Raw genomic sequence first — 22,970 nt, forward strand, 5'->3', positions numbered from 1 at the left:
CCAGAGTGACCTACCTGCTGTCTGGAGCCCATCGGCTCCCAAGTGTTGATTCCTTGCTCCAACTGCCAAGTGTTGGGGCAACCAGTGCCACTTTGGGGAAATCTGAAAGGAGGATCTTCAGGGCAAGTGACCCCTGCAGCTGCTAGGGCCTTAACTGAAAATTCCCCAACCAGGGCTGGCTAGCCACGAGCAGCAAGGCTCCTGGCTGACTGCACCAAAATTTGTTACCAAGTCCAAGCTCATACTGATCACTGCACGACAGGCCAATAAATCAAGAGACTTGCTGGGGCAAGGAATAGCGACTTTATTCAGAAAGCCAGCAGACCGAGAAGATGGTAGACCCGTGTCCCAAAGAACCATCTTGCCTGAGTTAGAATTCAGGCTTCTTTTATCCTAAAAGGGGCGGGAGTAAAGTCAAACATTTCCTGGTTCTGGTCAGCCTCCGGAAGGGGTGTGTTAACTTCTTCCTGCCTGCAGTCATTCACAGGTGGGCCTGGTCAGGATGTTTCCTGTGAGCTAAACAAAGGTATTTTAGCTTAAGGCTCATTACCTGGGAGGCAGGTTTCCCAGAGATGGGCCGTGATGTATAATTTAAGCTGATAGGGAACATCCCTTTAGTGATTAACTTGTAATAGCCCTAACTACTTCACCAGCTATCTCCTAAAAATAAAGACATTCTCCTACATAACCATAAAATCATTATCATACTGGAGTGAATTAACATTCATTCCATGTCATTTAATATGTAGTTCACATTTAAATTTCCACAGTTGCCCTCCAAAAATGTCTGCTTTATTTATTCTTTGGTTCAGAATCCAATCAAGGTTTACAACACTGCATTCTGTTGTTGTGTTTTGTTTGATCCATAACTGCTCCTTTCATCCTTTTTCCTTTTTTTTTAAGACATTTTATTTTTGAAGCATTCAGGTCAACTGCCTTATAGAATGCCCCATGTGATGCTTTCCTTATGCTATTATGTATAAACTGCAAGTCACTTAAATAGATGTGAATTCCAACGTGCATGCCATTAACATTTTAAAAAGAGAATAAATATTGTTGTTTGAGGTCTGAGTACTCTCTAAACTTCAGCAAGCAAGTTTTGGATGAAGCATGGAGGAAGATATTTCCTGAATGAGCCTTAAATTCCAAGTAGTTTCCTATCATTACCACCTTCAATCGCTATAAAATACATTCTAGTTGTCAAATAAATGGAGTCCTTTTTATATGAAAAGTTAATTTTTATTTTCCTCGTCTCCCTGTAGTAAAATAAATTCTTCCAAGAGTCAGCCTCTTAAGCACATTTATACTTTGACCTATTTTTCTCTAAGCTTATTTACATTTTACCCATTTGGTTTCTTAATCTTGTCTACCTATTTTCAAACAGAGTGAGAATAGCTAATGTTAGAAAACAGAGCAGAACTGACCCTATACACACACAGTGCCAGGCGTAAGAAAAACCCCTGTGAATATTTTTTTTTTAATTCTTTGACACAAAATTTAGTTAAATGTTGGATTTAGAGCCTCCAAAGAACACAACCATGTAAACATGTAGTCTGAAGACAATTGTAGAGAAGAACCTTGTTTAACTGTAAAATAATATTAATTTATAAGGTCTTTACACAGTACTTCTACATGTACTATTAGACTTGATCCTTACAACAACTCTATGAAGAAGGTTGTAAAATCTCTCCTTCTCAAATGTGAAAATTGAGGCTCAACTAGATGTATATGACTTGCCCAGGATCTCATGACTACAACTAGCATAGATGGGATTTAAATCTGGCTGTGGATTGCATGCCAAAGATATGCTGTGGGAATCTCATTTGACTGAATTTACCTCCTCAGTCAAAAATCAAGGTGTTTATCTTAGGAATGCTTAAGCTTCTTGCCATCAATAACAGTTTGGTACTTCCTTCTGTAGGAGTCCTGCCTTCATTGTTAAACAGTAAACCTCTCTGTCTTTTGGAGAGGCTGTTTTACCATGGAAATCTGGGGACATTACTGCTTCAGGAAACACCACTCAACATAAAATGTTCAAATACCGGTTAGGATCACTCTCTGATTTAGGCAGATCTCAAAAAGCATCAATACAATTAGCACATCCTTCAATGAAGACCCAGTTGCAGTATCTAACATTTCCTCTCTTGGTATCTAATATTATTAATTTTTTTTTTTTTTTTTTGCTGTGCCATTCAGCTTGTGGGATCTCAGTTCCCTGACCATGGATTGAACCCGGGCCACAGCAGTGAAAGCCCAGAATCCTAACCACTAGAGCACCGGGGAACTCCCAATATTCACTGTTAAGATTTTGATTTTGTTTTTGCTTTGACAGTGATCATCAAACCTACAAAAGGAAGGTCTGGAGGAACCAACCATCATAGTTCTTTTTGCTCCACCATGGGTTTGCCTAATTTACTTATTTTATTGATTATGGGAAAATTGACATATTGGAAACATCAGAGCCACCATTGGTTATGAGTAAATGATATAATCAAAATTATAAAGCAGCTTTATTATGGACTCGAATTCCTCTTCAGCAAAGTAATAATAGTAGTATGTGTGTGTATGTGTGTGTGTTTGCATGCCTGTGTATACATATAAACACATATATACACACATATACAAAAATAGTTTACGTACATATATACACATAATATGTTAGTTTTATTATTTTTTTGGTTTGTTTTTACTCGAGGTTCATTTAGTATCGTTGTAACAGGAAGGCTGATCCTATAAAACTCTTCTCATATGTGAAAAATCAAAAATAACCCAAACTAAGTGGCAAGTGAAAAAACTGCTTTGAGAAGAAAAAGAATAGTCTTAACATTCATTAACAAAAAAAACACACACACAAGAAGGGTTTCTTGTACTTAAATTGCCGTTTTCTCTTTTTAATTTTGTTAACATGTATTTCATTGCGTTTATGAATAGGAATAGAGGGTATATATACATGGAACCAACACTGGGGATGGCTATTTGCTTCCTGAGGTGCTCGCAAATGGTGAGTTCTTACATTTTTGAGCTTAATCACAACTCCCTCACCTAATAACTTCATTTAACTTGCAATATCTCTGCAAATTGATCTCTGAATCTGTTTGGCATGATTAAGTCAGTTCTACCTAATTTAAAACTCTATTTTAAGGGGTCATCTTGCCTTAAATGCCCATGGGCTCTCAGCTCCCAAGGGCAGAGACGAAGAGTTGTTCCTCTTTGTGCATCTAACACAGGACCTGCCCAGAGCAGGTACTCAAGTGTTTGTTGAACAGAACTGTCTTCATTTACCTAATGGAAAATGAGAAGAAAGGCATTTTTTTATTGAAGCGACTGCCCCAAAAGAAACAAATTCAGTCTTATGTGGATTATATATACTTAAACTACCAAATGCAGACCAATGCGCCTCTGTGGGTCCAGTTTCTGACTGGGCACTTGGTAGCAGGTCATTCTCCTCAGCCATAGGCTCAAACCCATCTCTATTTTTGAACGTCTTCAACCAAGTTCTTTCTTCTCTCATCATGTAAGAAACAGACCCACGTCTAGTAATGTTGGGTCAAAGGAAGATATTCAAAATATTGATACTTTAAAAGTTTAAATGAAATGTTAATCAAAGGTGGTTTGTGATGATTTGCTTTCTATGACTCTTCTTAATCATGATGGCAATTTCTGAGGAAGAGCATGAGAGCTCTCTTTCACAACCAGAAAGTTTTCTTTTATAACAAACAAAATTCTCAAAACTATTTTGAGGTTTTAAAAATTGCTGGTTGAATTTTAAAAATTGTATTTCAGTAAGGGGTTTGAGGGATGGTGTGTTTTTCTCCTGAATTTTATTCCCAAAAACTTGAATTGATTTTTTTAATTGTTATTCATACTTCTTAATAGCAGTCTTATGAAAGATGGCTAAACCTAGTGAGATGGGACATGTATTTAGTTAATTTTCCCCCATGGCAATGATAAATATTAGGATAGTTTTCATGACTGTGTCGTAGCTACCTAGTGATACAGAATTGGCAAGACTTATATGATTATAGAAGTGTGACTTGTTACACATTATAATAGCAACTGTATGGTAAGAACAATGTAAACAGCTTCTCCTTGCAGCAGATCATCATTAGAAGAACCACTGCCTTCCAAGTCTGGAAGAGCTTCCTTGTCCCTCAAAAAAGTAAGTCCTGGTCCCGTCCAAAAAGCCCACAAAAAGACCCCTAAATCGACTCCTCGTTAAACACCCCCCTCAAAAGTTTATAAAAATACTGAAATAACATTCTCACAGAAAAAGCAAAGTCTGAGTTTAGAGAATGAATATCAAGTACATGCACAAAAGCTTTCATTTCACCCGTATATAAATGGCTCTAGAGAAAGATAGGAGAGAAAACTACCAACTACATAACACAGTCTTTGTGGCACCTCACTAGGAGCAGGGAAGGAGGAAATAAATAGTTCATAGGGTAAGTCCTCTGTCCCATAGTTCAATCAGGGAGATCCCACAGTGTCACAAGGCAGTAAATGTCCAGATATCTTTTCAGATAACTTCCTGAGTTTTGGAGTGTTCTTCAGAGCATCTCATCTTGCTCCTTCCAAATGCCAACACAGTTGCCTTCAGTGTCCTCAGCCTGAAGTCAGCCTTCCTGCAATACGAATCAGAACCTGTTGTATGGCTGCATCTCATTTAAAAAAATAAGACTACTCCTAGAAAGCAGTTTATCAGATAATTTCAAGGGAACATCTCAAATGATCAGTGCCTTGTATACTCAAGATTCATAGAGGGAAATAAAAGACCATGTAGTCCACGCAACACATGATGTAAATGTTCTGAAATTAGATTGTAGTGGTGGTTGTGCAACTCAGTGAATATACTAAAAACCATTGAATTATACACTTTAAATGGGAAAATTTTATAGTACATAAATTATATCTCAATAAAGCTGTTTTAAAAGTTGGTGTTAGGGCTTCCCTGGTGGCGCAGTGGTTGAGAGTCCACCTGCCAATGCAGGGGACACGGGTTCGTGACCCCGTCCGGGAAGATCCCACATGCCGCGGAGTGGCTGGGCCCATGAGCCATGGCTGCTGAGCCTGCGCGTCCAGAGCCTGTGCTCCGTAACGGGAGAGGCCACAACAGTGAGAGGCCCGTGTACCACACACACAAAAAAAAGTTGGTGTTAAAAGAAAGGAAACAATGGCTCAGAAGGAACTTACGATAAACTTCATACTACTGAAGACCATGTGTGGCATCCTTACTAATTGTCTTCGATGAGGAAGGAACTAGAGGAATTTTGGTTAAAGGTCATTGGCGATTTTCTCATCATAGGAAACTATGGAGATTGTGCGCTTAGATCTCCTGAGGACAGGTGGAATGTGGAGGACCAGTCATGAGAAAAAAGAGCACTGACTTGATCCAGTAGGGTCTCTACCTAACCTAATATTCTGTTTATGAAAATGATTCAGTAGGGAGGCAATGGCTTCCCTCCATGACATTACTTTTAGGTTAGGAATGTGACACCAATTTCCCCAAATCCTTTTTCTTAATACACTATGGACTGTTGACTAATACATTTATCTAAGTCCATCTTGAATCAATTTATATTTTCAGCTTGTTCTAACAAATTCCATATGTTTCCCAATTTGCTTTGGATGATTTGAACATACTTTTTGTGTGGAGGCAAAGCCTGACACATAGAACGCTGAGGTCCCCATGTCTCTGATATTCACCACCCTCTCCTCCATGATGCTGTCAAAAGCCTTTTTTTAATTATTTTTTAAGTAGGGGCAAGAGTTTCCAGCTCTCCTTCTCTATCTACATGTCTTTTGCTTTCACTGCCTCCTCTGAGTTTGGACCCTGATTCTAGCTTGGAAAACTAAGCTGATGGGTATAGCGTACTGTTATATTGGATACAAGCAACAGTCAAGGGTCCCTGGACATCATGTCAGTATACAGACACAGAAACCTTCACTGAGTTTTAGAACCCATTCGGTTCAGTTTTATACATCATAAAACTGATGTCCAAGGAGAAGAGACCATTTGTCCAGAGTCACATAACTAGCCAAAGACAAGACTAAAAGTGATATGTCTTGATTCCCAACCATTCTGCTTTCAAAACTACCAGGCTGCCTTGTGGACTCACTATAACACTCATCTCAGCTGCTTTCAGCCTCCCTCTTCTGATTTTATTTGTGGTTTGACCAGCACTGACCTCACCGTCCTGTCTGGTCTCAACCATGTCAGCTTCATCCTGGTCTGGTTCGAACGCAGTGCCTCGGTCAACAACATCCACACCAGCCTGCACCCTGGGCTTCTCATTTTCCCACTTGGCAAAGCCTTTGTCCTTTGCTGCTTTGTCATGGAACTTGGACTTCATTTTGGGGAAGGTGTGGGACCCTGAGTCCCCCCAGCCAGCCTCTGACCACACAGGCTCGGTCTGGGTGGCCTGGCTGGTGGTGGCCCGCTGCAGCCGCACGGAGATCTTGCGAGAGGAGCCTGTGACCAGTGTGATGGCTCTGCTGTCCAGGTCTCGGTGTCCAGCTGCGACGCCAGGGAACTCGAAAACCTCATCCTGCACTGGAAGGGGAAAGATTACTGTGATTATTGTGATTAATCATACATCTGACTGCTTCACAGCAAACCGTCAAAGTGGGTGCAAACAACAGGAGTCTTACGGGTAAGGTCCTAGAGGAACAGACCAGAGGTGAAATGAAATTGACCTCAGGTGAACTGCATGTTATTGAGACCCAAAAGCCAAAAGGAGCATGTAGGGTTCAAGGGTCTTTAGCCACTGCTGCTTACCCTGAAGACCTTTATGCTTATAATGGCTCTGACTAGCTTTAGATCCAGAACCCAACCAAAGTGCAGGCATGGAAGGTGAGCAGAGAGAAATTGCAGTAGGAAAGAAAGTTGAGGACATTACCTGGAGGCAACGAAGGACTTCCAGGCAGTGACCCATGACCGCTGCCTAAGGAGGGCGCCCGGGCAAATCTCCGGCAGGCCAGAACCAGGAGGTCTTTGCACTGTTTATGACAGTTGGCTCCACAGTCTGACACAACCAAAAGTATCACAGGTGATTAGTGTGAACCACATGTCAGGTGCTGATCAGGCTTCCAGGTTGGCGTTTGGGCTCTTACGCCTCCCCTCCCCCACCCTTGTTTCTGTGTTTAATCTCAGGTCCACAGGGTGTGTCTAGGTCTAGTAAAAGGGCCAGTGGGACTCTCTTCCCTTCCTGGGGTTCCTAAAGTTCTCTCTTGTATTTGTTCAGCTGCTTCTTCTACACAGTTCACTGAAGTGCTGGGGAGCAACAAGCAGGGGCAGCCTGAATGGGGAGTTGCCTTTGCCCAAAACTAAATGCAAATTACATGGAACTGGGGTTCTTCTCCAGACCAAGATGGATTCCCCACAAAGAGGCTCCCTGAGCCAGAATGAGGGTGAGAAGTCTCAGCATCTAGTCTCTCCCAGGACCTACAGTTGCCTCTAAATATTGACAGCAAGCTGTCCCTCCATTCAGTATTTGTCTGCATTTTCTATTCTTCTTCATTTCCCAAAACCTTTTCCAGAGCAAGTGATTATATCTTTTGCTTCCTTTCTTGGCATAGAAGCAGAAGACAAGGTGAGCATATGCTCAATAAACATGTCTCAGATTTGACTATGGCTTGGAAATGGCATGCAGCAGATTCTGTGGCCTTCCCATTAGATGCTTTAGTTAAGAAAGTAGATATTAATTGCTACTTGGGGTACAAAATTTGGCCACTTTGGAAGATAGCAACACAATTACTTCATACGATGAGGGTCCTACATTTCTCTGAAATCACTGAACAGATATGATCATTTTATAGGGTATATTTCTTTCACCATCAAAGAGGAATTTTCTCATTATTTCCAATACCCGTTTTCCCCTAAATGGTCTTGTTTCAAATGGTTTTTTAATAACATCAGGGAAAGATCAAATTGCAATGACATGTCTGGTCTATTTTAATTAGACTTTTCACTCTATATGTCTTTAAGAGAAATACCATCTGAACAGAGATCCTAGGGTTTAATTGATTTTCATCTTCACAAAATTGTGTGTGTGTGTTTGTCTGTGTCTGTGTGTGTCTAGGGGATAAGGGGCAGAAACCAGTATCTCTGCTGCTTGAAAGTAAAAATTCAAGTTAGACTAAGTCAACTGATTCAGAGAACAAAAGGGAAGGGTTTTTTTGTTTGTTTTTTGAGCACTAAAAGGTGGCTCCCATAGAGGTTCAAGGAAGTTCCCTGTCCATGTAAAATGAGGGCCAAATACTGAAAGACAGCTAGAGAAAAAAGGCATCACAAGGGAACATTATTAATCTGAAGGCATTCTGTGATTAAGATATTTCATTTTGTGGCTTTATTATATTTTTCAAGAGCATTATCAGATTCTTAAAAGAACCAGTATAAACAGTCTGCATAAAATATCCAGCAGTTTTCTGAACACCAATAATGTGTAATAATCATATATCTACAAGTAGCCAAACATTCCTATTGCATTTATCAAATATATATTTATTCAATTGCTATAAATTTCAATTAAATGGGGGAAGTATATGAACAAATTCATTGAAAGGGGCAAATGTATCTCCTCTTTTCTCATCATCATCTGTGATTTAGTAGAGAAAGGAATAACTATGTGAGAGTAGAAAGAAACGCATATGTATTACAGAAATGAGCATGGGGTTTTTTTTCCCTTGAAGGACAAAGTTCTTATATACAGTATTTCCATTAGGCTTGCCCTCCTCAGAATTCCCACCTTAAATGTGTGCTGATGATGGGCAAGACATCTTAGAGATAGGGGTTAGATGTGTGTGGGATAATAAGTGTGGTTTCCTTGCTCTTTGTAACAAGCGGTAAAATTCCAGCCTGGGATCTCCAAAACTTCAGGGAGTCCTTTACTGGACCGTTAACTCTTCAGTTGCCAGTAGCCCCAAAGCCCCAATTTCTCTGTGATGCCAAGAGCTTTAAAGTTTCCCTCAGAGGGCTTCCCTGGTGGCGCAGTGGTTGAGAGTCCGCCTGCCGATGCAGGGGACACGGGTTCGTGCCCTGGTCCGGGAGGATCCCACATGCTGTGGAGCGGCTGGGCCCATGAGCTGTGGCCACTGGGCCTGCACGTCCAGGGCCTGTGCTCCACGGTGGGAGGGGCCACAGCAGTGAGAGACCCGCATACGGCCAAAAAAAAAAAAGTTTCCCTCAGACAAATATGATTCCTGACCCAAAAGTCACATTTAAAAATTTTAACAATGGGAGATTGGGATCGACATATATACACTACTATGTATAAAATAGATAACTAATGAGAACCTACTGTATAGCACAGGGAACTCTACTCAATGCTCTGTGGTGACCTAAATGGGAAGGAAATCTAAAAAAGAGGGGATATATGTATATGTATAACTGATTCACATTTCTGTACAGCAGAAACTAACACAACATTGTAAAGCAACTATACTCCAATACAAATTAATTTAAAAAATAAAATAAAATAAAAATTTTAACAAAGTAACATTTACCTTTGCATTTGTATCCTTGCTTGATTATGCCCCAGAGCTGTAACAAAAGACAAAGTAATGTCAGGGAATCTGGAGAGAAATCTGGAAAGAAAACAAGGCCACAGAGAAGGAAGCCCTGGGAAACGTGATGCCTGGTAGAGCACAAACAGGATGTAGCTGCTCCTGACACCCTTCCTGTCAGATAGAAGGACCCTCTCCCAGCCCACCGCAGCTGGGGCAATAACAGGAGTTTTGCTTCCCTTTTCTTTCTGGGAGCCAAACGGGAGCTGGGATGGGAAACTGACGTTGGTGCATTTATTGGACTTTGGCATAATGCGCTCTCAGCAAAACTCACAGGGAGACTCTGTCACTCTGCCTTTGATAGCCCCTGGCTCCCTCTGCTTTTTTTTAAAATCACACTAGCTGCTCTTGGCGCCCCCTACGGTAAATTAAGCGACCCAAGCAATGCATCCCACTAAAGCATTTGGATTTTGCTTGATTCTCTTCTGAGAAGCATTTCTACCTTGAAAGAATACAGAAGAGGAAAAGATTTTGCATTTGTTTGTGTATTTATTCTCTGCATTTGCTGCGTGTTTGGCCTGTGCTGGGGCTGTGGGAGATGCAGAAAAGGCTCAGATTCTGCCAAGCAAGTAAGGAGTAGGATGTAGGAAGTGACGAGAGTCTCAGGAGAGATGTGAGGGCCTACAGTTTAACAAGGGAGTGTTTGCCCAGGCGGTTCAGGGGCATCATCCTGGTGGTGGTGTCTTCACAAACCTCTGCCACACTGTAATCTCTGTGAAGAAGGGAACTTCCCACATTCTTTCCCAGGCCTCCTGCAGCACTTGCATATGGGAACCAGGGGCATCAGGAACATACAGTGCTGATGAATTAAACGGGCTTAGCTCAAGTTGGAGAAGCTCCATTTCTACACTTTGAGTGGTTAGGCTAAGTGGCTGATATCTACCTAATAAAATAATTTTGAAAGAAAGAGGGCTGGTGGGCTACTGGCATTGATGGGAGTGTTGTTCACAATGTGTTATAGCAGAACAATGCCCTGAGTGTGGGCATCATGGCCCTAGGAGAGTAGCTACTGATGTGAAGGGATTCAAGGCTTTGGGAAAGTTGCTCCTTACTCTCTTTCTGACAAGGAAATTCCATCAGTGGAGAGTGATTCCTTTGAGCCTTAAAAGTTATTTGGTCCTCCAGAAAACATTATTAAAATGCAAATGTCTCTTGGGACAGGGCAACACTTTGCCTTGGAGACAGGAAGGATTATTAAGACAACTAACTGGAAGCGAGGCCTCAGGTGCCTAGGATGACTGGAAAAGGGATGGGGAGGTGTCAGTACGGAAAAGGAAAGTGGGTGGGTAGGCCAATCACATCTGTCAGAGCTATAAGGATCTTAACGATAATCCAGTTTGCTTCCCTTTTATAAAAGGTGAGTGTGATGATGCAGGAAGTTAAATAATTTGCAAGGTCCCACATCTGGGAAACTTTGTAGCGATGAGAAATCGTTTCCTCACAGAGCCCTTGGTAATAGTAATAACAAAAATAACAATGATAGCTAACATTTAATGAACTCTTGCTATGTGAAAGGCACAGTTTTAAGCTATGTGTAGCAAGTCATTTTTTTAATTAATTAATTTATTTATATATTTTTGGCTGTGTTTGGTCCTCATTGCTGCGCGCAGTCTTTCTCTAGTTGTGGCGGCGGGGACTACTCTTCGTTGCGGTGCACGGGCTTCTCATTGTGGTGGCTTCCCTTGTTGCAGAGCATGGGCTCTAGAGTGCAGGCTTCAGTAATTGTGGCACATGGGCTCAGTAGTTGTGGCTCGCGTGCTCCAGAGTGCAGGGTCAGTAGTTGTGGCGCATGGGCTTAGTTGCTCCATGGCATGTGGAATCTTCCCGGACCAGGGATCGAACCCATGTCCCCTGCATTGGCAGGCGGATTCTTAACCACTGTACCACCAGGGAAGTCCCATGTAGCAATTCATTTAATGCTCACAATATCCTTATGAGATAGGTAATAATAATTTTCTCATTTTTACAGATGAGGAGACTAAGCTACAGAGAGGTGAAGTCATTTGGCAAGATCTCATAGCTAGTAAGTAGGAAAAGAAGAATGTGAAGAGTATGTCACTTCAGGGAAAGAGAGGAAGCCATTGCTCCTGGGAGTTTTGTGTGTGATCAGAACAAAAGCCGCTGATCTGGGACAAGACAGGATAAGGTTTAAGAAGCATCCAAATCTCTGGCTATGGCACGTTATTAGCACAGCTGCAGAAACTGCTGAAGAAGATAAAGTCAAGCATGAGTCCCATGAGGCGGGCAAGTCAGGGCGTTGCTTGCTAATGCTTACTTAAGAAGCAGGGGGTCTTCCCTGCTGGCGCAGTGGTTGAGAGTCCGCCTGCCGATGCAGGGGACACGGGTTCGTGCCCTGGTCCGGGAAGATCCCACATGACGCGGAGCGGCTGGGCCCGTGAGCCATGGCCGCTGAGCCTGCGCGTCCAGAGCCTGTGCTCCACAGCGGGAGAGGCCACAACAGTGAGAGGCCCGCGTACCGCAAAAAAAAAAAAAAAAAAAAAAGCGGGAGACAACACGAGGCACGAAGAGGCTCTGGGTCAGCGTGCCAGCCAAGGACAGGAGAGGGTACTTCCCACAGTCTCTGATTTAGAGACCTGAGGCTACTGTAAGACTTGGAGTGACTGTGGTGGGAGGAGCACTCGACTGGGAGTAAGAAGAACTAAACATGAGTCATGGTTCTGCTGCTAGTGATCCATGTGACCTTAGGGAAGTCACTTAACTTCTCCAGAGCTCAAAATAAGGGAATTAGCAAAATTCTTTCAGCTCTGGAATTCTAATTCTAAAATCAATGTATTTCAAGCAGTGTCTATTTGTCTTCCTTACCCTTAAAATGGAATTTATTTCAAAAGCAGGTGGTCCAAGCACTAAAAAATAGTTCCTTCTATTCCCCCACAGTTCCTTTCAATGACCCAGCTAGAGCATGGTATTTATAAATCCCTTTGAAAACCAAAGAACTTTTTAAAAAAGGTGTGTGAGTAAAGATCAATTCAAATTATAGCAAGGAAATTAAGTATATTTTGAAAAATAAAAAGGGATATTAAAACTCTGAATGAGTTAATTTCGATAAAACTCCAAAAGCATAAAGGAACACTAAAAAAAGAGAAAGATTCACTCTGAGCTCTGTGGTATGCAACATGTCTGATATCATTTAATACCACAACAACATGGCAGGTAAGTCTTAACCCCCTCTTACAGATAGGAAAACAGCGACTCAAAGATGATCAATAATTTGGTCAAGGACATAGATTAATAAGGGGCAGAATTGAGATTCAAAGTCAGAGTTCTGGACTCCAAGTCCAGAGCTTTCGACCTGATCACAGCTGCATCAAAAACCTAGCGCCAGCAAATCCGCTCTGATGAGTTGGGGAGGGAAGTGTGTGGAAGCTCCCAAGAAAGCCTACCTTGCTGCTTCTATAGAACCAGAGCCTCCATGGAAGGGAGAGACATCCAGAAGGACTGGAGAGCAGAGACAAGACCTTGAGATTTGATAAGGACCTACCAACTCTCACACCACACCATGGGTCAGATGTCTCAGCCTGACTTTTGGCTGTGCCAGGCCAGGGCCAAACAGATTCCCTGGGCCTCACTCTGCAGGAGAGAGTTACACATGGCTCCGTACCACTTGAGCATTTTTCAGGTCTAGATACAGGCAAACATTCCCATCAGAAGAGAGATACATGAAGAAGGAAATGTATTTGTTTGATGATAAAATGGTCAGGTGATGCAATCCCAGTGGTGTAGCTGGTAGGAGAACCTCTCCTTCCCTGGGGTGGGCTAAGAGAGCTGGTTAGGCTGCCTTGCCCCTTGATCACAGCAGCTTCTATGATCATGGGGGGGCCATCTTTGAGGTAACCACTGCCTCTAATTTACCTTTTCTCAGCGGGGTGTGTGCTTGAATTCAAACGCCTGCCCTTTGGCTCCCCAAAGCCAGTTATTCAAGACTGAAAGCGAAAAATGTAATTTAATGGGAGCGTATATGATATCAGCTACGAATTCCATACGGGTCCACAGGGGGACATGACTGCTGAATGAAGCTAACAAAACTGAGCTGGCATCTGGACAAATGCCACTCACCTGGCTGCTGGGCTACCCTTGTGTAGAGTACTACATTTTCCATCTTACGTTACTTGGATATCAACTAGAAGATGTTCAGAGCTCGAGGGTCTTTGTTTAACACCAGGGCCAAACATGACGTTAGTTGCTAAAGGATCATCAGATGTGGGGAAGTGAGGTGTACAACCTTCATTTGTTGCGGTGGTGTAGGTAGAGCCAGAACACTAGAGTTTGAGTCCTGGCTCTAGTCATTACTGGCTGTGAAAACCTGGGAAACTTGAGTTATCCTCTCTGGACCTCTCTACATTCATATGCAAATGGGGAGAGTAAAAGGCCCACCTTATGGGCTAGTTATGAGGATTAATTACACTAATGCCTCAGGAAATATTTTATTACTGTCAAATGCCAAGTAAATGTTATTTATTATTATAACCATCTTCTCTTCGAAAAGATTTTTTTTCCTTTCTGAGTTATGAATTATGGAGCCATATCATGATAGATTTCTAGTGACTGACACCATATGAGACAAGAACTGAGAGGAACCGGCTATAATAAATATACCACTTAACTGCACTCAGTGATGGGTGCCATGGCTCATTGGGCAGAACTTTTCCCTGGCAGGTATTAACAGACAAACTGCTCTCCTGAGTTAATACGCCTCACCAACCTTCCCTGTCTTCTCCAGCCCTGCATTCCTAGAAAGAACATAGCTAAATCTGCAGATCTTGCTTTCGTTTTTAATTGCATGTTTAATTTCAGGGAGCCATCATGTTTTACTTTGGATCTAAGGCAGACAATGGACTCTGTTCATGTATCATTTTCCCACATTCTCAGAATACTGCACAAATCACTACATAGAAGAGAAAGCAATGGAAAACAGACTTACAAATCCTGCACAGTGTTCACAGAAGGTTGGCTTGAGATAGGTCATCTCCTGAAAATTATGGACAAATCCCGGTCCCATTTTACAGTGTAGTTGGGACTTAGCTCTCAGGAAGTAAGCCATCATTTCATCCTTACTAATTAGACCATCCCTGTGAAGAGAATCAAAGAAGAGAGGGATCTTTGAATGCCATGTTGCTAAGTAATTGCCACACTTAAATCACTCACCTCCCAAACCTTTCTGGACAAAAGCGGGGGGTGGGGGGTGGGGAATGTTCACTTTCCTGTCACATCTGAAAAGAGAGAAACTCAAAGGACAGCTTTCAGTGTCAAAGGCTTTCTTAGCAAGCAGAAGATATGTGTGTGTGTGCGTGTGTGTGTGTGTGTGTGGCTTGTGCACTGCAGCACAGAAAGTCTTCTTCATTACCAAGTAGTAGCTTCCAGAAAGACATCTCCTTTCTAGCCTTTGCCTCATAATAGAGTTTGCAAGAATCAGGTTGCTAGAGAAAGGCAGAAAACTGTGAAAACTGGACCTACCATTCTCATATTCATTCTGCCTGATGTCATCCAGGCCACTACCACTGGTAATCTTTTCATTCATGTCTTACTGGCTCACAGATCATTCACTAGAGTGATTCTTCCAGATCTTCTCCACATAGAAGCTCTGGTTGCATCTACCACCACACACCCTGACTTCTTGTTTACCAAAAAAGATCAAATCCATTGGCGTAAGGGAGCTGCATATTGCCTTCTCTCCATACCCTTCCATGCCAGTTCAGAATTCCTTTATATCTCGTCGGTCCTCTCTTGGGGGGTTATTCTCCCCCCCCCACTCTCCAGCCTCTCCAGGACCATGTTTCTCCTGCTGCATCTTGTCACCCACTCTTTCCTCTGTTTACAAATACACTCAGGACTTCCCCTCCTTACAAATGTCTTTCCTCAATCCTGCCTCCATTTCCAACATTTGTCTTTTCCCTTTTTCTTCTCTTACTCCTGCAGTTTTCAAGAAGAGTACTCGTTAGAGATTTTTTCCATTTCTTTCAATTACTCTTTCCTCCATATAACCAGGTTTCTAACCCACCATTCTACTGAAACTGTCACAGTGACATCCTCAGCAGCCTTTTCTCATTCCTTGAACTTGACCTCCTGGCAGCATGTGACATGGGACAGGTTTCCTCCTTTTTGACACTCCCTCCTCCACAGTCCCCTGTGATTCCATGTAGCCCTGGTTTCCCTCCTGCCTCTTATGCGCCTCCTTTGCCAGCTCTTCTGCAGGATCCACGTCTTCCTTTCAGTTGCTGCACGTGGGGAGAGGAGTCCCTGAAGCTGCATTCCTCAGGTCCCCGTGCTCATGTTCCTCTAAACTTTCCCATCAGACTGTGCTAACACTCCTGGAACTCCAGCTAACACGACTGGGCTGAAGACCTAACAATCTACGTCTCTTGCCCTAACCGTTCTACTGAATCTTGGCGCCATATCTTTGACAACTTGTTAGACTCTTCTCCTGGATGGTCCATTCTTCTCTCAAAATCAACATATCTAAGCCTGTCTGACAAAAGAAATCATGTAAGCTATGAATACTTTAAACCTTCATTTTTAGGGGAAAAAAGTTTTTTTAGGAAAAAAAATATATCTGCTGGGACACTCTGTTCCAAACAAGAACCGGCAGAGAAACAAAATGAAGACTGGGAAGTGATTTTAAGTTCATGTTCTACGAACATGTCACTGACAGAAACAAACTGAGGGAAGAAGTGGGTAGTTAGTGGGAAGTAAGTTTTATAAAATAAAACTTAAGTTTTATTTTATAAAGGAAGTGTATGTTTCTAATAACTTAATTTTATTTTAAAAGTATTCTCTATTATACAATGAAGATGGATTAAGGTTTTAAGATGTTTATGATAAAGTACCAAGGCTTTAATTTTCGTTTAATTCTCACACCAACAAAAATATTAGAGAATTTTAATGTGATATAACTTGGACATTTAACCAATATAAAATCCAGCATTTCATTACAGATGATTTTTAAACTAGGAACTGATCTCACATAACTAAAAATGAAGTGATAAAATTATTAATGCCAGGGTTTCTTGGCAAATTTTTTTTTAATCATTATAATTTTTTAATGATCCAGGTTTTAGCCTCTGAAGTTATTTAATCTCCCATGAATCATTTGAAGCTAAAGAGAAATATATTTTTTCCTTTGTTTCTCAAGACAACCTCTGAACTAGCAAATGAAAAAACAAAGCATAAACACTTCTTGGCTATCTGCAGCCATCACCGGCTCTCCTGAAGATCGTAAGTAACGTAAAAAAAGATCTTACTTACTTGATGACTTTTAAGATTGCCCCTGGGTGCACTGATGCTGAGGATTCCACCATGCTAGATCTAACTATATTTAGTCTCTATTCTTTTTTGATGGAGGTTTTGGGGTTGATGAACTAGCTAAGTTGCAGCAGTAATAATCGGAAATGGAGAGCTAGGCTAATTTGTAAGTGAGCACTTGTACTTAACACGATGATGTGGTCTGCCCTGTGATTCCATCCAGCCAGTCATGTTTGTGGACACCAAGAAAAAAATCAGTGAAAAGACACCTTAGACACCTTTCATCAATACACTAGGATCAACTCTGTCAAGACATAAATTAAAGGTTTCCCTGCTCTCCTTTCATAGTAATTTTCTGCTTCGGGACAGTTGCATTACAATAAAACAAAATTAAACTTACTGATCTTTGTCCAGCACACAAAAGGAATCCAAGAAGGGAAAATTGGCAGCTATACTTTCAAAGTCCTCTTGGGAGATGTACCCATCCTGGTCATGGTCATAATTTCTAAACACAGACTGCAAAGGAAAGGCAAATATTTATTGAATGACTATTTATGAATCAGCCTCTGAATTGTTACTGGGAAAGCAATGATAACTAGCATATTATTCTTTCTATCAAGGAGCTTGGAATCTAGTAGGAGATAACAAAATTGAGATGCCTTTATGGTATAATGAGATAAGTGCAACGCTGAGGATAAAGACAGAGTGCTGGGGGAGGGGGAAGGGAGATTTTAAAATGTTTCCTGGAGAAAGCAAGGTCTCAACTGAGACCTCAGGGTTGAGTAGGAGTAAGGCTTGGTGAATTCACAAATGCCAGTACCATGACAATAGAAAATGAAACTTTAAAATGTTAAATTATCTCAAAAATCAAAGTATACATTTAATGTAATTGCAGTCAAAATCCCGGTGGGAATTCGTTTGAAATGAACAAATTGATTCTAAAGTTCCTATAGAAGTGAACATGTTGAGAATAACCTAAAATTGTTTAAGATGAGGAGTAATGATCTCAGGCAAGGGAAACAAAAGCAAAATCAAACAACTGGGACTATATCAAACTAAAAATCTTTTGCACAGGGAAGGAAACTATCAACAAAATGAAAAGGCCACCTACTGAATAGCAGAAGATACTTGCAAATGATATCTCTGATAAGGGGATAATATTCAAAATATACAAAGAACTCATACAACTCAATATCAAAAAACAAACAACCCAATTAAAAAATAGGTAGAGGACCTGAATAAACATTTTTCCAAAGAAGACTTACAGATGGCCAACAGACACATGAAAAGATGTTCAACATCACTTATCACTCATCTCAGGGAAATGCAAATCAAGACCACACAGAGATACCACCTCACACCTGTCAGAATGGCTATGATCAAAAAGACAACAAATAACAAGTGTCGGTGAGGGTGAGGAGAAAAGGGAACCCTCATGTACTGTTGTTGGGATTACAAATTGGTGCTGCTACTATGGAAAACAGTATAGAAGTTCCTCAAAAAATTAAAAACAGAGCTATCATACAATCCAGTAATTCCACTTCTGGGTATTTTTTCCAAAGAAATCAAAAACACTAATTTGAAAGATATATACATCCCTGTGTTCATTCCAGCGTTATTTACAATAGCCAAGATATGGAAGCAACATAAGTGTTCATCAATAGATGAATAGATAAAAATGTGGTATATAAATAAAATGGAATATGACTCAGCCATAAAAAAGAATGAAATCTTGCCATTTTTTGACAACATAGATAGACCTTAGGGTATTACCCTAAGTGAAATAAGTCAGGTGGAGAAAGACAAATATCATAGGATTTCACTTGTATGTGGGATCTAAAAAACAAATGAACAAACAAAAAAAAACCAGAAACAGATTCATAGATACAGAGAACAAACATGTGGTTGCCAGAGGTGAGAGGAGTGAGAGGATGAATGAATAGGTGAGGGAAATTAAGAGGTGCAAACTTCCAGTTATAAAATAAATGAGTCACGGGATGGAAAGTACAGCATGGGTAATATAGTCAGTAATATTTTAATATCATTGTATGGTGACAGATGGTAACTAGACTTATTGTGGTGATCATTTTGTAATGTGTAGAAATATTGAATCACTATGTTGTGCACCTAGAACACCTAGAAGGTCAGTTATATTTTAACTAAAACAACGACGGGTAATGAGGGGCAATGTGCCCTATCAGAAATCAAAGATACATTAGTCAAAACAACATGGTATTGCAACTTACTGCAGAGAGTACAGTCCAGAAACAGATCCTACATATGTATGTAAGATACATATGTATCTTACATATGTATGTAAGAATTCAGAATATCCAAAAGTATCTATTCAAATCCACAGGGAAATTATGGGTTACCTAATAATTGCTGTTGAGTTAAATGGCTGATAATCTTATAAAATAAATTGCCCCCAAACTAAATTCCAGATGCCTTAAATATTTTAATGTAAAAATTAAGTTATAAAAACCCAAAGGTAAATAGATAAAAATATTTTTCATGTTTTATTATCTTTGAGTAGGAAAGACCTTTCTTAGGATGACATCCAAGTCAGAGGTCATAAACAAAAGTATTTCATTACAATAAAATGCAAAATATCTGAATCAAAAAAGCTCAATTAACAAATTTAAATATAAATGACAGAGAAAATCATTTGCAACACTTAGGAGAGGACACAAAAGGAAAACAGAGGATCACCAAAGTAAAAATACAAATGGACAATACATTCATGGAAAGACATTCAATTCTGCTAGTAATTATGGAAATACTAATGAAACTTTTTTTTTATCTCTCAAATTGGAAAACATTAAAACAATTGATAATTTCCTAGGGTTATGAGAAAATAGGCACTCTCTTATCAAGTTGGTAAAGCAAATAGCCACAATCTTTCTGGAGGACAATCAGTGCTTACTCTGACACAGCAATTCCACTTCTAGGAATTGTTCTAAGGAAATAACTGAACAAGCTTTCTCAAAGATATACATGTATATATGTGTGTGTGTATGGGGGGGGGAGAATAAAATCATATAAGATGATCTACAATTTACCAGTGATTAACCCTAGACAGAAGAGACATCAAGTCCTGAAAGTAAAACTTTCTATTTCTGAAATGTTTTAATATTCAGCTTTTTAATTTTTTTATTTTTTTGCTGCACCACGTGGCTTGCGGGATCTTAATTCCCCAACCAGGGATTTAACCTGGGGCCATGTCAGTGAAAGTGCTGAGTCCTAACCAGTGGACTGCCCTGGCTTTCTTTATAATCAGAGAAAAATAAGGAAGATTTTTTTGGGCTTCCCTGGTGGCGTAGTGGTTGAGAGTCTGCCTGCCGATGCAGGGGACATGGGTTCGTGCCCTGGTCTGGGAGGATCCCACATGCCGCGGAGCGGCTGGGCCCATGAGCCATGGCCGCTGAGCCTGCGCGTTCAGAGCCTGTGCTCCGCAACGGGAGAGGCCACAACAGTGAGAGGGCCGTGTACAGCAAAAAAAAAAAGAAAAAAGATTTTTCCATTGCCCTCTGCTAAATTGGATTTTCAAAAAGTTTGTAAGTTCTCCCTGCAAACACATGTATGCAAACATTTGACTTAGAGTCCAGTTATAATGAAGCAATCTCTCTTTCCCCTGTGATTTCTTTTTTTTTTAAACATCTTTATTGGAGTATAATTGCTTTACAACGGTGTGTTAGTTTCTACTTTATAACAAAGTGAATCAGCTATATATACACATATATCCCCAAATCTCCTCCCTCTTGCATCTCCCTCCCACCCTCCCAGGTGGACACAAAGCACCGAGCTGATCTCCCTGTGCTATGCGGCTGCTTCCCACTAGCTATCTATTTTACACTTGGTAGAATATATAAGTCCATGCCACTCTCTCACTTCGTCCCAGATTACCCTTCCCCCTCCCCGTGTCCTCAAGTCCATCCTCTATGTCTGCGTCTTTATTCCTGTCCTGCCCCTAGGTTCTTCAGAACCGTATTTTTTTTTTTTTTTTAGATTCCATATATATGTGTTAGCATATGGTATTTGTCTTTATCTTTCTGACTTCACTCCATATGACAGACTCTAGGTCCATCCACCTCCCTACAAATAACTCAATTTCGTTTCTTTTTATGGCTGAGTAATATTCCATTGTATATATGTGCCACATCTTCTTTATCCATTCATCTGTTGATGGACACTTAGGTTGCTTCCATGTCCTGGCTTTTGTAAATAGAGCTGCAATGAACATTGTGGTACATGACTCTTTTTGAATTATGGTTTTCTCAGGATATATGCCCAATAGTGGGATTGCTGGGTCGTATGGTAGTTCTATTTGTAGTTTTTTAAGGAACCTCCATACTGTTCTCCATAGTGGCTGTATCAATTTACACTCCCACCAACAGTGCAAGAGGGTTCCCTTTTCTCCACACCCTCTCCAGCATTTATTGTTTGTAGATATTCTGATGATGGCCATTCTGACTGGTGTGAGGTGATACCTCATTGTAGTTTTGATTTGCATTTCTCTAATGATTAGTGATGTTGAACATTCTTTCATGTGTTTGCTGGCAATTCCCCTGTGGATTCTGTTATATATTATCTGTATTGCCTTAGGGCACAACTGCTTCAGGAGTATTTTGGGAAGTAGGCAAAGTATAAATGAACAAATTACTTAATTAAAAATATGATTGTTTAGCACCCATTACAAGTTTATCCATAAATAACTGAATTTTTTTGCAAGTCTCACTATCAATGCTTATCCATAATCAAAATTGCTTAAAAATGAACTATTATGGAGTGCTTACGATTTATAGTTTAATACCTGTATTTATACTGAGAGTACAAGATTTTTTTGGAATAAAATTCATTATGGAAATTCAAATGAAACCCAGTCATTTATTCAATTAAATCAATAGTACTCAATCTAACCAAACTGGGCCAACCTTCCCCCATGAAACTGGAATTGGAGAAAACAGGTAAGGTACAAAGGGGTGGGGGAGAAAGAGGCTCCTCGTGTGGAGCAAGGAAAGTCTGTCTGCAGAGAATGGAGTGAGCATTCAGAGAAAAGCAGAGGAGAGAGTAGGAGAAAAAATACTTCATTCATTTCCTGATTCTAGACCTTCCTGAGCTGCAACTCCATGCACCCAGATCCTTTGCCCACCTTCCCTGGCTCCAAGTTGGGTCTGTCACTACCACATCATCACATGGTCTCCACTGGACCTTATGGCTGTCTCATCCCCTTCCCTCACCCTTTCTAATCTCCCCTTCCTGACTCCCATGCCCCATGCAACTTTTCTTTCAGCACTTCATAGTTCCATGGATAATCCAAGATATAGAACATTCTTTTTCTGTAAACGTCCTTTCCCAGCAAAGAGCACATAATATCCCAAAGACTTGTTCCTATTGCATCTGAGGATGTACTAGTCCATGAAGGGAGATGTTTAATCAACAATCACAATTTCTAGTGTCTGAGATATTTCCATCTTTCCCACATTGGTGCATCTACTCTTTTTTTGTTGTTTTTAATATGGAAAATTCTGACACAATCTTGCCCTTCATTAAGTGATGTTTCTGACCTAAATGCTGTTGCGCTGCGGTGTCACAGACCCCCAAATATATACAGCTGGAGAAACTACTCAACTTACAGTCTTTTTTCCTACCCTCAGGTAACCAATTTATCCAGCATTTTATGGTGACCCATGTGGGTTTTTTTAATTATAAATAATAAACTTATTTATTTATTTACTTATTCTTGGCTCCATTGGTTCTTTGTTGCTGCCTGAGGGCTTTTTCTAGTTGCGGTGAGCAGGGGCTACTCTTTGTTGCGGTGCACGGGCTTCTCATTGGGTGGCTTCTCTTATTGTGGAGCATGGACTCTAGGTGTGTGGGCCTCAGTAGTTATGGCATGTGGGCTTCAGTAGTTGTGGCACACAGGCTCAGTAGTTGTGGCTTGTGGGCTCTAGAGTGTAGGCTCAGTAGTTGTGGCGCACGGGCTTAGTTGCTCAGCGACATGTGGGACCTTCCTGGACCAGGGCTCAAACCCATATTCCCTGAATTGACAGGCAGATTCTTAACCACTGCACCACCAGGGGAGCCCCCATGTGGGTTTTAATGAGTAGATTCTAATCCTCAAACAGTCCCTTGGGTTGCAGGAACAATGA

General features: G+C 40.9%; 1 protein-coding gene across 6 annotated transcripts in view; it reads right to left on the reverse strand.

Annotated features, from left to right (window-relative positions):
• Window positions 1-263: 263 nt before the first annotated feature.
• RASGRP3 (RAS guanyl releasing protein 3) overlaps window positions 264-22,970 on the reverse strand; it is a 106,300-nt gene continuing 83,593 nt past the window's right edge. For 2 of the 6 annotated variants that reach the window (XM_073791450.1, XM_073791447.1), the window contains 7 exons: window positions 17,219-17,334; window positions 14,501-14,648; window positions 9,502-9,538; window positions 6,897-7,022; window positions 6,186-6,550; window positions 3,155-3,282; window positions 265-509 (listed from right to left, as the gene is read on the reverse strand). In XM_073791450.1, coding sequence (XP_073647551.1) covers window positions 482-509; window positions 3,155-3,282; window positions 6,186-6,550; window positions 6,897-7,022; window positions 9,502-9,538; window positions 14,501-14,648; window positions 17,219-17,334 — 948 coding nt within the window. In that variant the 3' untranslated portion in view covers window positions 265-481. Of the gene's footprint in view, window positions 517-3,154; window positions 4,623-6,185; window positions 6,551-6,896; window positions 7,023-9,501; window positions 9,539-14,500; window positions 14,649-17,218; window positions 17,335-22,970 lie in introns of those variants that run through there. The other 4 variants (XM_073791446.1, XM_073791449.1, XM_073791448.1 and 1 more) reach the window with 4 other exon arrangements.

The sequence above is a fragment of the Tursiops truncatus genome, chromosome 14, assembly GCF_011762595.2.
Source record: "Tursiops truncatus isolate mTurTru1 chromosome 14, mTurTru1.mat.Y, whole genome shotgun sequence".
Lineage (NCBI taxonomy): Eukaryota > Metazoa > Chordata > Mammalia > Artiodactyla > Delphinidae > Tursiops > Tursiops truncatus.